Source organism: Lepisosteus platostomus, chromosome 15 (genome assembly GCF_059453375.1).
Source record: "Lepisosteus platostomus isolate fLepPlt1 chromosome 15, fLepPlt1.hap1, whole genome shotgun sequence".
In the NCBI taxonomy this organism is placed as follows: Eukaryota; Metazoa; Chordata; class Actinopteri; order Semionotiformes; family Lepisosteidae; genus Lepisosteus; species Lepisosteus platostomus.
The window spans coordinates 22,501,990-22,518,244 of NC_142625.1; the positions used below are offsets into that span (position 1 = coordinate 22,501,990).

Genomic DNA, 16,255 nt, shown 5'->3' on the forward strand with positions numbered 1-16,255 from the left:
TATCTATCCAATACCATTTTACTTCTTAAATTGCCTTTGTTTTGACCTCTACAATTGCAATTTCAAAATACACCTCAGTGGGTAAATGATACTTTCACCTCTGTTTTTTTCACTTTGGATATAGGATACATGTATCTATGGATATAGATATACATTGGATAAAATACATTTACAATTAGAACCTACTAGATAAAGTCACCTACAGTGTAAGGAGATATGCATGTTGCTTTTGCACTCAGGATATCAAAATTGATCTGATGGCCACTGTTTTTCTAGCAAGAGCTGGAAACAATGTCTTTTATTGGGTCCTCTTTTCATTATCAATTGCAGACTGTCACTAAGACACAAAAATGGCAGCTATATACATTATAGACATGCATTAAACTGGAATACCAAGTCATCAATCAAAAATGACAAACCCAGTACCTCATGTGGCTTTGTGCTTGCCAGTGATTTTTTTTTACTTGGGAGTCACCCAATCATCAGGCAGTGGGCTAATGATTTTCAAGTAGTAGTAAGGCCAAAGTGAAGTCTGCTTTTAATCCAGGCCATTTTTCTATTCCCAGAAGACAACTGATAATGTCACAAGCCAGCATATTTTTTAAATCAATGTTTTAAGGTAGAAAAGAAGGTCAAGCAACAATGTATAAAAAGTGTGTTGGCAAATATATAGTACACCTTCACTTTTTAATAATGAAGTGCAGTTCTGACTTTACAATACAGAGGTGTTCATTCCAGATTTGAGCATTAATTTCCATGTACTGTCTACCGAGTTAGAGGTAGAGAAGGGTTGTGGCAGTGAATACAATGAATAGAAAAACTTGACTAACAAATGAGGCACATTTATTTCCTTCATTCAAGGCCTTTTGAAAGTGCAAGGTAAGTGCTGTAAACAATATTCATTTTAAATTGAAAATTATTTTTTTTAAGTGTATGAACTTATATAGTAATACATTTTAAAACCCTGACTATCTTTTTGGGGGTATTTTCTTGACAGGCATACTTCTCAAGTGAAGCTCAATAAAATCACAATAAAATGCACAAGAATTCTTTTTCAGCAGCAATTTCCAAATTTATTGAGACTGATTGGTTTTGCGAGTATAGTCAAGCTAATCCCACTAATATGAAGTTAAGAATAAACATAGGCATACCTCAGGAACGCCTAAAAAGGTACAGGAATTTTTATGATTCAACTAGAAAACAGGTAAAATTATCAGTACTATCATATACAGAAAATCAGTACAACGCACTGTTATCTTCTCCCACTATTGTGATTACTAAATTTGTTTTCAATTATTCAACACATCTGCATTACAAACACAGGTTTATAATAATTACTATAAAGTCAGTATCATATAGAACAATATCCCCCACAGAGAGCTTCAACACCTTCAAGCACTGTCCTTTTAAACAAAAAGACAAGTTGAATCATGTCGAAAAAATAAATAATATATATGAAAGTATACACACAGCACTCTTAGTAAGATCAAAATCTAAAATAAAAAGTAGGAATTTGAAATATAATCTAGAAAGTAACCATACATATGGCTTCAAGATTTGCACATATCAAGCTAAACAGGCTAAAATTAGGTTTTGATTTTCTTTTTTTAAATATTGCAAATTGTTCCAGTTTTGCATTTTCTAAAATAAAACAGAGGTGTGCAGATATTCCACCACAGCTTTGGTATAAGAAATTAACAAAATGCTGTTAGGAAACCCCAACAACCAAAACAATAATCCATCAATATAAAAATCCTATAAAACAAGGCGTCAAAATTATAAAAATGTATAGCTGTTCTTCTGAAAAGAAAAACATTTGTTACACATATCCTTCTTTGTGAACATTTGGGTAATTTCCTTGTTTTTAAAAAAGGTTTAAAAAATTCCAACTGGATGTATGGTAAAATTCCCTTCGATCAAAACTGAGCTCCTAACACTTTTTACTATAACTTAGGCACACTTAAAAGGCTGAAGGCAAAGTTCCTTAAAGAAGGATTATTTTAATCCTTTGAGGGCAAGTGACACAAACTTCTGTTTTCTAAAATCTGTCCTTGCAGTCTTTAGTCACAATCAATAGGATTGTGACAAAAATCTTCACCTTTCTATCTAGAGTAGTGCTGTACTGTACGTCTAAATAGTAGGCCAATACTTTAACTAGATCCTGCTGGGGTACAGAGAAAAAGAAAATTTTATAATCTTAATTTTTGTTGGAAAAACCCAGAATTGTCTACAGGGATTATTCAAATGACTTCATTGTCTTTCAAAAGGGTTTTTATTTTTAGAGATATAAAAAAAAAACAATAAATAAAGCCAAATCTGCAACAATAAAAAAATAATATTAAAGCAAATAATGTTCACATAAAAATGGAATTCGTCCTCTTGCCTTTACATTTTACGTATTCCTAAAAGCAAATGCAGTATCATACAGTAGAGCACACCGTGTAATCAATAACTTGGAATTTGTACAAGAATGTTTTCTGGAATTTAAAGCGGATATATATACGAAATTATCTACCATATACGATACCCTTCATATCAATAACAATATATCCATTCTTAAAATGAAAAAAAAAACAATAATTCAAAGCTTTGAACCTGCACACCACCTGTAGAAAAAAAAGCACTTAATGTATACAACGTATATTAGATTATTTTTGGTATAATATTCATTATTTAGTGTACGTTAGTAATATAGAAGCATGTGCTATATATAACTTTTGAACAATATATAACAAATAAGTTAGCTTCTCTGATTTTTGCTTTCTTTGCAAAACAAAACAAAATATTAATAATAAAAAGCACAGAACTGGCACAATAATCTGAAAAATGTTCTGAAAGCCACGTGGCTTGCTGTCCACAACAAGGCAAAGTATAAAAGCTTTTTATATATATAAAATATTTAAATGAAACACATAATAAAGCTCAGCTTCCAGCACTTAACAAATCAAACCACTCTCACTCCAAAGATAAAACACCCAGGCACAAATGCAATTTAAAAAAAACCAAACAAACTGCTATTTGTGCCTTGAGGACTGATCGGACAGAATGGAAGGAATGTTTTATAAAACAGTAAATCCACTAAAAACAACTTTCAATAAATAACCTCTCAACAAAAATAATCTGTCAAAATTCATATTAAACACAGGTCACTTTCCTCATTGACTCTAAGCGAAGCAGCCCAATTTACTACTAAAGAACTTCAAGAGTGAGTCTGGTAAAAATAAAATAGATGAAAATAGCTAGGTTCCTAAAGTGTAAATGGGTGTGGTTTATTATATGAAATAAAGGTGAAATAAGATTAGCTTTCAATATAAAATAAAGGCTAGAAAAACACCCTTTACAAAATAACAGGTCCTAGGAATCCTAGCACGTCAAGTAAATACATTTTACTGACAAAACACAGATTAAGAAATAAAGCTGAAACAGCTTGAGAAAAAAGTGTGCGAGTTTTGAAGGCAGTCCAACGTTCACAAGACTTTTGCTCATATTTGATTAAGACAGGCCTTTCTGTACAGGCCTTAAGCGTACACCATGCGACTTCCCCCACTCATTAAGCAGCCTCTTAACTCAGGAGCAAGTCTCCCAAAATCTGAATTGAGCCCTTGGAAGGAGGAATGGAAAAGTACAAGTGTTCCCCTTCTGAACAGACCTTCAGAATCAGGTTTTCCTTCTTCGACTTTGAAATGGCTACCCTGCAGGTCCCACTCCCTTTGGAAAAGGGCCGGGCCGTGGCCTAGTGGTCACCTACAAGGAGATGTGGGCCACTGTGCTGAAAAGCTGGCAAAGTCACGGTGTGAACAGTGAAGTTCCGAATGAACTTCTGCATAGCATTGCCACCTTTCTTCACACACACTTCCAACTACAAGCAAAAATCCTGTTTTTTTTTCCAGCCACAATTGGTTTTTTTCAAGGTTTCATACAGAGCTTTAATAAAATGTAAGAGAAAAAAATGTAAAAACAAGTGGCAAACGAGTTAAGAAAGGCATACCTTAGTTGCAACTTTGTACAAGTAATAACAGTCATGTGGACATGTGTCATTAAAGGTAGGGCGGTCACCAACGTGTTTGAAAATAAGAAAACATGTAAACCACTCAAATTAGGGCATTCGATAGGAATCAGGTCAACATTAAAGTGCAAATCCGTGGTAGTTTTTGCCATCTGCTAAACTGCTGTGAATTATCTGAAGCCTGCTGTTCTGGAATAGAAACAGTACATCTTACTGTACCACCTGACAAATTAGCAAGAAGACAGCACTTGTTTCTGTTCAAACTGTTGATACTTTGCCACGAATATAAACATTACAAGCCAATGCCATAAGATTACAGATGACATTTTAAACCTCCAGCTCCAAAATGTCTAAATTTCAGAAGACTAGACGTGATCTCCAACTACGTGAACGAAAAAAAAAACCCAAATTCCCTCTCATTTTTCAGACCCATAACATAAGAAAATGTGCACGAGTGAATATTGGTACTGTAACGGTTTAAAATTGTCATATCTAAAGAAGGTAGAAGGCTATTCTCATTTTTCACTTTTTAAAAAAAACCCAACGAAATGGACTAAGAAATCCAAGCAAAATCTTTGTCGCTCCCTCCCTGGTTTTCGGGTTCTTGTGCAGAGTCGCTCTCCTCCTTCTCATCGTCTAAAATGACGTCCTGGTGAGACATTCCTGAGTCGTCTTTCCACTTGCCGTCCTCTTCCCCCTCCCCCTCTCCCTCCCCCTCCGCGTCCGCGTCCCCCATCTCCTCGTCCCCGTCTGCCTTGAGGTCGTCGGGGTCGTCCGCGAACTGGTTCTCCCCCGGGTAGAGCTCGTCTTCCGGGGAGCCCTCCCCCCCATTTTGGTCCAAAAGGGCGGACATGCCGCGGCCCGAGCAGTCGGCGCACACCCCGTGGCGCCTGGAGCCGTGCTTGATGCCCACGCTGGCGGCCGACATGAAGACGCGGCTGCACACCTTGCACACGTATTTCTTATCTTTGCTGTGCACCTGCAAACGCAAAGCACACAGCAGGTCAGAGCGCTCACTGGCCCAGCCAGCCCACAGCCCCCCACACTCGGGTACTGTCAGTAAGATTTTACAGCCACTCTCACTTGACACCTGCGTTAATTGGAAAACAGAAACCGTGAAGCTGGCAAATTTGGATTGCACAAATTTGGGCTTCCCTGCAGATTCTTTTCTACTTGCTACCTCTAACGGGAGTTTTTTTCCCCATTTCTAAATGAACTGTTAATTAATATCACCCATGTGATATTTAAAGTGGTAACAGCTTTCCCCTTAAAGAAAAAGAACAAGAAAAAGTACTGAACGAGATTGATGGTGCAAAAGTTTTCATGACAGTGAATTTAAGGATGAGTTTATTTTCTTACAAAACATATTCTAGGACAAAGGGTTAGATACAGTGGTGCTAGATGAATGTATTGGATGAGTGATAACACCGTGCTTCTGCAGCTAAAGTATATCCACAGTCATGTTGACGCAGAGGTGCTTTTTAATAGGATGTAACAATTATTTTTAATTTGAAAATGTACTTATTATTTGTAGTACAAAGTATTTTAGCATTTAATCCTGCGAACTGAATAGTACCAGTAACAGAAAACCCTAAAACTGTTTTCTCAATGTACTTGGGGAAAACAGAAATGAAGACTTGTTATGATCAATAAAGTAAAAGTCATCCTAAACTTGATTTAGAGAAGTTTCTTTAAACCACAGTTATTTCTGTATTGCGTTTTACCATCAAGGCACTTACTGTGTGTATGTCATGGTTTAGAGGACTCTGATCTTTCAAAAACCAAAGGAGATTTTTGTGGTCTTCCTTCACCAAATTCAGATTAATTGCATGTGTGTGTGCACATGTGTGTTCTGATTAAGGAAGTCTTGTTCAGGAAAAAAAGAAAAAACAGAGGTGAGCACTAGTGATATACTGTATATATACTGTATGGTCTTGTTGGGAACTGCACCTTTTTTTTCAGGGAGCTCATTTTTCTGCCAGAACAAATGTCATTAACTTTAATTAAGGTATTATTAAAGCAATTATGGTCCTACATAATCTAAATTGGAAAAAACATTTAGAAAATGGATGGATGGATGGATAAGTAAAATACCTTTAAAACCTTTATCATCTTTTAAGATTCTACAGACCATATCTCTCCTCTAGGCTCTCTATGGGCTTATGCTACATTCTGTGGTCAGACATAAGGTGTCACTGATACAGCATGTACTGTATGTGGCATTGAGTGGCACCGGCACTCACCAATGTGTGTCTCTTCATATGTTCCCTGCGAGTAAACTTCTTCCCACAGATCTCACAAGGGTAGGGCCTCTCTCCTGTGTGGGAGCGCATGTGTCTCTTGAGGATACACTGGTGCATGGCTGAGAAGCTGCAGTATGGGCACTTGAACTTCTTCCTGATCACGGTGAACTCGTTCACTGCAATACCAGACACAGAAAAGACCACGTCAGACAGAATATTGCTTCCATTGACAAGCACTTCAGAAAGAAATATTTTTGCTGCACCAGTCCAATAATTGCAGGGGCTAATTTCCTACAAGTGTATTAAAGGCACAGCTGTGTAATACAGAGATGAAAAACCCAAACAAGACTACAACTTTCAGAAAGTAAATGCATATACAACACTGCATACAATAATTTACTATAAAAGACCAAACTGTATTATTTGACCTTATGATGTTAACCTTTAGGGTAGCTTGACCTTTTACAACAATGTATAGCCAACGTGCTATTTATATAGTTACTATGATCATTAAAATTAAAACAAAATGTGCCTAATAAGCTAATAAGAAAAAACAGTCCAGCTCCAGTCTGTTAACAATTCAGTTGAAACAATCACTGTCTTCAACATAGTGTGCAAGCCGAAACTTTGCAAAAAAAAAATGGGCACGAGTTACTTCAGGTCGCTAGAAGTTATCCTTAAAGAGCACACACTGTCTTATTTAGACAGTGCTAAGCCAATTATCCCATGGCCTAGAGACTCTCATACAATAAGGAGGTCAGAAAATGTCACAAAAGCCTTTTACACAATTGCTCTATGTGTTACAAGAAAAGTGTAAGCTATGGTAGAATGATATGATGGTGAAAAATTACACAAGTTACACTGTTCCATTGAAGGGGTGCCAGACCATCACAGGACCCATGCATATAGAGGCTCAAATCAGAAAACTTTCCCCCCCAACGTCACTGATTAGCAATTTAAAAAAATAACCAGCTGATAAACTACTTCTGTAAACACTGCTTCACAAGGCTCACACAAAACCAAGTGTTTTGAACACTACGGTTCGAAAGAGGACCTTAAAAATATTTTTGACCCACATGCATTTACAGACACATCAATTGCATTAGCAAGACAAGTTTATTAAATACAGATTTATTACATCAAATTCTTACTGTACTTTAAAAATATATATTATCTCGTTATTATCTAGTTTGTGCATTATACAAGAAAGTTATACAACGTTCATAAAATGATCGTTGTTGATGTAACTGAATTTAAAAAATGACAAAGCAAGAACAACAACAGTTTATCAGATATTTCAAATTAAAGAGGCTGTAATCTGTGTGATCATTAACTCTCTCCAACAGGCTTTTTATAAAAACTCTGAAATGTTTATTAAACACAGAACTCTAAAAGAAGCAAGAGAGTTACACAGTACAGCAAGTAGCCTTTTTTCACCTGAGGAAAGTTGTATTTATGGGGTGGATATCTGTGCATTCCCTTTTTATATACAATTCATTTACAACTAAATTTACATTTGAATAGATGCACAAATTGCTTTTACATTTATTAACATATAATAAAGAGAACTGTCAGTATAATTTCTGGTTAGTTTGTATGCTTTGTGCTGACTCTCAAATGTCTTTATTTTTCATAATATTTGAGGATGATCTTCCATACCTGTAACCATTATTCACAGTAATTATTCTAGGTGGGTAGCTGCGTCAGCATGCTTAGGCTGCAAAGGAACAAGTAATAGGTTTATTCCACGCTGAAAAAAAGAAGAAAGAGAACAACGTTTCGGCCGTGGAGCCTTCTTCAGCCTGAAGAAGGCTCCACGGCCGAAACGTTGTGTTCTCTTTCTTCTTTTTTTCAGCATGGAATAAACCTATTACTAATTATTATATACCTTAAGGTCCATATACTGTATGTGAGAGATACAGTATCATGACTTCTGTATCCCTAGTGCTTTTAATAAAAAATATAAGCAATAGAGAAGATCATATAATTAATTTTATTTATGATCACTGATCTCAGTTTACCAGTAACTGAGCAAGTTTGCATTAGTAACGCACTTAGATGAACACCCAGTTTTTTACTAAATCATGTATTTCATAGTTTGACAAAAGATATGACGATTACCATATTGGCTAACTCATGCATCAATATTAACAATCACGTTAGAGGCAAAGAAAGATTTTTATCACTTATAGTAGCACGTTGCCTTTTAAATGCATGTTGTTCATCAGGTGATTGTTAATGAAAATTTCTGGGAATTTGGTTTTGACCATTTCTTTAAAGTTTAACTAATTCATTATTCCTCTAATTAAATGTAATCAGTTAATGATGCCCAGGCACTTTAATTACTGAGAGCCTCAACTTCAACTTCTAATTTTCTGTGATCATCACACTTCATAACAGGTGTCAGTTTCCACCTTCATTAAACATGTCTTAAAAAGTGCACTGACACTATTTTAGTTCAACAGTGTCAATAAAAAACAGAACTGGTACACAAACCATAAATAAGAAATTAACAAATCATATTATAATCCTAAACAACTATTAAAGAGACACCAGGTATACTACATGTCTGACTGTATTAAAAACTATGACTCAATAGCAAAAAGAAATACGTATGACTTTAAAAACAACACTCGGGAAAAATACTTCAGCTGCACAATTGAAATACTTCTATGGCTCATACACAGGATCTACAGTACACATTAAAAACATCAAATACAGTAGCAGCACTGAGTAAAATACGAATACAAATAGGATTCAATAACTGGAGGTATTGCTTTTTGAAACTGTGGTTCATTCAAAGTTTACATTTCAACAAATGTATTAATACTATAAAAAAGAGCTACATTAATTAAAATATATTGCTTAAGTCAAGAGCAATTTGGCTATAGCTTACTAGTTTATGGAAAATCCCTCATAATATATAGCCTTCCGTCATGTGAAGATGCAATGAAACCAATTATCCTGAAGAATAATACTGATAAAAGGATAAAACAGAATCCATTCTTTGAATATGTAAGTCAAATATATATGAGGATTATTTTTAGAGGGGTCATGTACTACATTAAAAAAATCAACAGATGAAAAGAACCCCAATTCTTTTTTTTCATGGAAACAATTCTGGAATTTTAATGAGAAACAACAGTATTTTCTCCAGGTTAAGACAATAAATTTGCTTTCATGTTGAAAAATAGACTCGAGCCCTGTCGACAAAACTTAAAAATCTGCGCGAACACAAACTGTTCAGTCCTACAGCAGAGAAATGTTACATTAAGGCTTCTAATCAAATACAGAAGACAACAGTTCATCCATATTTTTAATATGGGTTTGGAGTATTTTGTTTTACTTCTGAGCACTAGATTACTGCCAACATTTCATGTACAGTTCAAGGTTTTTAATTACAAAAGCTTATTTGAAACACTGTATTCTTCACATTTTATCACTAAAATATCAATTACTGCATGTGCCATTCTTGAGAATGGTTAGAATACCTTTTCAGTTTTGTAACTAGATAAGCTAGCACATTGTGTTCGAGCTGTTTTTAATTTTTAAACGTCTTATTAAAATAAAGACTGGAGTAAATCAGAGCAAAGCGCCCTGCACCATATGTATCAAACAACAGAAGGAACTCGGCTCCTAACCAACACACTAATGGTGCTGAAAAAAAAAGTGCACAATTTCACCCATGTCGTGCCCATATTGACACTGGTGCAAGACTGCAGAAGAGTTCACAGAGGTCAGTGCTTCCTTTCCCCGGCTCCCTTCATCCCAGGTCAAAGGTCAAGAGGGGGCAGTTATGACAATTATTCAGGTAGATTAGACAGACACTGGGGGTAGCGATACTGTTTGGCCCTCCCCCAGCCTATTTCCTCCGCACTTAGCCCACAGCAAAAAAGAACACTGTATAGAATCTCCCAGCAGATGGAGCTATTGCACGATAAGACGGTGCTGTACACTTCACAATATAGTTCTCCAAAGGTAAAGGATTTCAAACCAGCTAGAGAGGCAGACGTCTTTAATCCTTATATGGAGATTATTTCACTTGTGATGGTTCCTGGGTAAAAGGTGGGTGACTGGCTGAACACTAAAGCACCATTCAGTAAGCCACCTTGTATTTTGAAGTCAGCCAATTAGCCAATTCTACCACAGGTTCAAAGGAACAACCCAGAAGAATAAAGCAGCATCAGCGAACTGCAAAGCATGTACTGAAATCTTTTTCCTTCAGCAGACTCCAAAATATTCAGAAAAAATATATACTATACTCAAAAACCCTGAATTAAAAAAATACTTTTAATATAGCATTATTTCTTCACTGTGCATAGTGATTGTGCTTCTCACTGCAGTTAACAAATATAAAGTATCAAACCCTTTCTTTCTTTTTAAAATACAAAATTTACAATAATACACCAATTGTACAAAATAGGAAGGTTTCAAATGATCTTTCGCAATGTCACCGGCAAGGGAGAAAGTAGAAGCCAGCAGAAAAAAAAAACCCTGGTCAGACCTCACTTCTAGCTCCTGTATTCACCAACTAAAATGAGGTGAACAATAAAGGTGGAACAGTGAGGTCTGATTAAAAGCGATTCAGGCGTCCGTCATCGACATGGGAACGCGCTCCAGGGTTCTCAGCCTTTGCTGGTGGCTTCTCCAGGCTCATCTTGTTTCAGGGCCTCCATGTTCCACAGGAGCTGCGCCTTGGTGCTGCTCTGGAAGCAGACCTTCACATGCGTGGCCAGGTTCTTCTGCGTGCTGAAGGCCTTGCCGCACAAACTGCAGGTGAAGATGCGCTCGCTGGAGTGCACGGAGGACAGGTGACGGTTCAGGTCGGTCCGGTCTCGGAAGTGCTTGCGACAGTAGCCGCACTGCATCATCTTGCGCTTGAAGTGGATGGTCTTCTCGTGCCGGTCGGCGTTGGACTTCAGGGTGAAGCTGGCCGGACACTGCGAACAGGAGTACCGGGCTGGAGGCTCTGGGGCTAAGAAGCCTGCGAGCCCGGGCAACAGAGGTCTTGAGATGTCGAAATAATCCAGAGAAAGCGCCATCATCAAGGTGTGCTGATGCTCATGTTCCTTTAGCTTCTCTTGGCTGGTGAACACCATTTTGCACAAAGAGCACATCAGATCCTGATGTGGCCAGCTTGCGCCACTTAAAATCAGCTCAGTGTCATTACTGCTTTTATCTGCATCAACCATCTGATCTTCAGTTCTTGAGTGAAGGCTCATACCCAAGCCTAGAAGACAGACAGATCGGTTTACTATAGAATAAGGGTAGAGAATTGTATAGATAGTATAAGGGTAGTGAATTGAGGTATATAAAATAGAGAGCAGAAAATAAAGTGTTACTCATACCTGTGTCAAAGCCCTGCATATCATCTTCATATAGAGTCTTGACCTGCGAACATAGGGGAGATGATTAGCAACTGTTCTTGCAACACAACTTCATAAATATGATATTCAACATGCATGCTCATACTCAAAAAAGTCCAGAATAAACAAAGCAGAAAAATGCTAAAAATGGGTTGAAATGGCCATGCATGACTACTTCAATGCATTTTTAATAGTGCTTAAAATGCACTAATTATGAATGTTAGATCTCTATGGTAATGGGGTTTCATTACGAGGGGTCATTCTGCTCTTTTAATCATTTCCCCTCATTCTTTTCACGTTGCACAACAAGTAGAGAGAGCAAGAACAATACTCTTTGTCTCCATTCAGTAGTGGATATTCAATATTTGCTTGTCTTTGGCTAGCCCTGGGGATGCAGATCCTTTAACACATTTGTTTGCTCATCCCTGGCCTCTTCACATTAGGTACACCGCCCCCAAACCCTCCACCCCCTCTCTCCAACCAGCCCTCCCCCTTTCCCCCATCCCCCAAGATAACTGCTGGCTAGGCCGGCAAACAGATGGTGCCTCTACAGAGATAGCAAGACTTCTTGGGAGGGAAACAGTGAAACCAAATGGTATTTCGGCTGAGGGAGTAAATGCAATTTCCTGGGTTTCTAAACATGATGCCCCTTTAAATTGCCTCAACCTTTTATAAGAAGTGAACATAAGAAAACATTCATCTCATGTTACTTAAACAGGCTTCTGCCTCATTATAAAGGGATATGGCTATATGCTAACAAGTTATTCTTTTTAATCAAGAGCATCGATTTTTTGGATGGGTTGGGGGGTAGCTCCTCAGTGTTCTATGCTATAAAGTGGCTGAAAGCAGATATACTGAAAAATAGAGGGAAACTCAAAATTCCAGCCTCCAAAGACCCTAGCAGTCCATTTCCATAAGGTATGCACCGAATTCTGCGACGGTGTTAAGCACACAAGCTGAACACCTGATACTGACTCCTTACCTGAATGGGTGAAGATTCTGAATCCTCCTCCACTATCTGTCTTTCCGGTATAAGATCCCCAGATTGAGGATTGGAGGGGCCAGAAGGCCTCCGATCATAGGGGTGCAGGGGTGGAGAAGGAGAAGATGGCCCTTGTTTGCTATCAAATTTGCCCCCTGGATGATTCGAGGAGCTGTTGGAGGAGCCAGGCCCTGAGAAACACAGGAAACGAGTCTCACCCACGTAAACTAGCACCAGCTGGCCATTTCCACATAATAAGAGGGGCAAAAGGCATAGAGAGGCAGTTAGAACAGTATCTGCATGGTTCACTCTGTTTTTTTTTTTGGTCTGTGCGTTTTTTTTCCTTCCACCCACGTGTGTGCAGAGAGACAAGAGAGAGAGAGAAACCGAGAAAGGGTTTATTAAAAAAATAAAAGCTGTCCAGCTGCGTATAGAATCCACCCTGAAATAAAAAAAAAGCTTGGCCTTGGAATTTAGAAGTACAATCGCACACAAATAAATGTTCAAGTTTTTTTTATTGGATTTCAAATGAACACAAAACACACTATTCATTGTTGAACAAAACAGAATTTTTAATAGAGAAAAATTACAATACAGAGATCTTATTGTATCACAGGTATGTATTAGAAAACGGTTTTCAAAAGTCTTAAACATCCAATCATTTCTCCGTAGATGCAAGGTAATAAGTACAGATACACATTATGTGCAGCAAACTCCCAGTTGTAAAGCTCTGTCTACTTTTTTCCACAGACATGACCAATGTGTGCTTAAAATATACTTGGGAAGCGGTGAAGCACAGATACAGATACAGTATCCACATTCTCCACTCATTCAAGCAATAAGATGATTTTGGAAAATAGCATCGCAGTGTTTTACGAAATATGACAAGCAAACAAAGCAGAATCCATTAACACCCCCACTGGTAAAGGGTGACCTTTGCTCGTTTCGGTGATCTTTCACAAGCCAGGGGGAGTAACCTTTTCTCACAGGCAGGAAAGGGGGCTGTGGCTCATTACCGTCTTCAATGGGCGAGGCAGCCACAAACTGCAGCTCCCTCTTTATGGATAGATTCTTGACAATTGAGGGACAAAAAAAAATTACTTCCCATTTTCCAGAACCCAGGTTGTCCACAAGTACAGCACTGCAATTTAGCAATCAAGGATCCAGATTTCATCCACTCATTGCACAGACACGTTCCCGCCTCATGCAAGTTGAAGAGATGCTCAAAGTACTAAATCACATTTGCTCTGTGCACAGCTTATGGGAAAAAAAACCTCCACACTGCAGCCAGCGGCTGTAGAAATTTCCTTAACAAGTTACGCGACAAACCCAGTTTTTTCAGCTGAACTCGTTTCTTCATTCAGCAAAACCCATATGATGGTGGCTCTCCATTGATTCCCACTCCATTTTTATTATTCCAAGCTCCATTCAAATGACTCTCTGCATAGATTAATAAACTGAAAATCAAGATTTCTGGCCCCTTTCGGATTTAAAAGAAAATGTCATTTGTTTTCATCCTCACATCATCTTTACTATCTTGGTGGGGACATTTTCTCATGTTCTGTCCCCACATTGATAGTAAAACATACCCTCACAAAACATGCATTTTATACCCTTGGGAGATCATGAAATGTCAAAGCTTGTAACTGTGGTTTCCTACGAAATTATCTGTTCATTCTCACCATTTTTTTCATTGATGTGTAAAGTGCACGTTTAAAAGTGAAGTTGTCTCCTGATGCTTAGAGCTATGCAATGCAGGGAAAAATAGAACATTTTGCATAATGTGGTAAAACAATGGTATGATATTATACAATGCATTTTAAATTAAACTATTTATGCTATTTCAGTATATATAAGAAATTAATAAAACTTTAAAGCTTCTTTAAATTAAGAAAATGTTATCTTCATCCTTGGATGTACAGTATTTGGCTCTAGTTAAATTTTTTTAAATCATATTTGATTTTGCAATCCTGGTCTATAATCAACATTGTAACTTACTCTACAACCACTATGACTGAAACTCATTCACATTTAAGACAGAACACAATAGGCATGTCTGTACACAAAGGACAGAGACGCTGGAACAAGATTCCTTGGGATCCTTCAACAAACAGCTGGACGAATCCAGACACTACAGACAAGCAAACTCCCAAAATGCACCACTTGTAAAACAGGTCGGACATTTTTCACAGGGATCAGAAAGTAGTGTTGGCGTCTTCTTACCACAATCCCCTGCACCCTTTTCATGTGGAATGACAGATCTTGTTTCAGTTCAAGATAAAAGCCTCTGGTTTTTATCAAGAAAACCAATTGCTCCTTAAATTAACAGCTGTTGCATAATTCAATATAAAAGGTGGGAGTGGCATACTTCTCAAGGCTTCATTTAAATTGCAACAGAAAGTTATAAAAACACTGGTTTATATTTTACACACATGCATAAATATCCCATATTTGAAAATCATCATTTGTTTTTGTATCTCTCCTCCTCACCACACTTAAGGTCTTCAATGCAAGTGTCTACCTGAAGCCACAGTCTGCTGAAGATTTCATCAGCAGAAGTCACCATTCAGTTTAGGTTTTCCCTTCTATGGCTATCCTATGATTAAGCCGGCAGTATTATATATACAAATGGTACAATTTCCAAAGAGAAGATATCGTATTTTGGAAATCCTCATGAACGTACAGAAGAAAACTTCAACTCATCACCTGTAGAAATTAGTGTCTTGGCACCAGCCAGAGGTGTTAAAACTACTGTCTTTTAAGAACATTAATTAAGTGACCATGTACCAGAAATCTTATGACATGGCTATTAATACACTGACATGTCAAACCTGAGTCTTTAGGTGTTTAATGAGAACCTGGGGGCAGCTGTAAATTCTGCTGCAGGGCCAAGAAGCATTATGAACCTGCTCAGGCTTCATTTAACAGGGGTCCGTGTTAAATTACTCTTACATTGTTATTTATATCTTCTTGAAATACAATTCTGAAGCCCAGCACAGTTGTACTTGGTGGTTTGTAGTTCCATTTGTCCTTTTTCTTAAAGGTCTAGAGAATAAAAATATATACATATATATTTTATATACACATAGAGAGCCTCACTGAAACATCTTTTTTTTTGTCTGGCAAGTTGCTTTTCTCATGCATCTTCAGACACAATTAGAAAACCCTTAAATGCAAACAAGGACTACTGACTCAAAGTCAGTGAGTCCATGGGTAGAGCAACATGATGTCTGTAATGTTGTTCATCTGACTGGACCTGTTATATTGCTCAGTACTAATGAACATGCACCTTACCATGAACATTGGGGGTAGCTACATAAAACATATAAAGAGTACCTTCTAACAACCATGCTTTAGCTAAAACATTGCTTAGTGTAATATAAGCACATTGTGGTCATCATCAACCTGTTTGGATCCTGCATGATAACATACATACTGTACATACATAATATAGTTTAGAGATACAGTCCCTACCTTTAAAATCACTAGACTATAGTGTTTTTAAAAGTACAAAATTAGACAAAGCAACACTCCTCTTGAAGAGCAAAGAATTTACATGATCAGCCCTAGCACCAATGACACATGGAAAAGATGCAACACTTATAACACTCAGACGATATTGGACTATGCATTTAATGCTTCAATAACAGTGTCTCAT

General features: G+C 37.4%; 1 protein-coding gene across 2 annotated transcripts in view; it reads right to left on the minus strand.

Annotated features, from left to right (window-relative positions):
* Nucleotides 1-1,047: 1,047 nt before the first annotated feature.
* Nucleotides 1,048-16,255, minus strand: part of zbtb46 (zinc finger and BTB domain containing 46) — a 52,960-nt gene continuing 37,752 nt past the window's right edge. Inside the window, exons 4-6 of one of the 2 annotated variants that reach the window (XM_088608438.1) lie at nucleotides 12,598-12,788; nucleotides 11,598-11,640; nucleotides 7,347-11,479 (exon numbers count right to left, since the gene is read on the minus strand). In XM_088608438.1, coding sequence (XP_088464564.1) covers nucleotides 10,875-11,479; nucleotides 11,598-11,640; nucleotides 12,598-12,788 — 839 coding nt within the window. In that variant the 3' untranslated portion in view covers nucleotides 7,347-10,874. Of the gene's footprint in view, nucleotides 4,986-6,249; nucleotides 6,426-7,346; nucleotides 11,480-11,597; nucleotides 11,641-12,597; nucleotides 12,789-16,255 lie in introns of those variants that run through there. The other variant, XM_088608439.1, reaches the window with a different exon arrangement.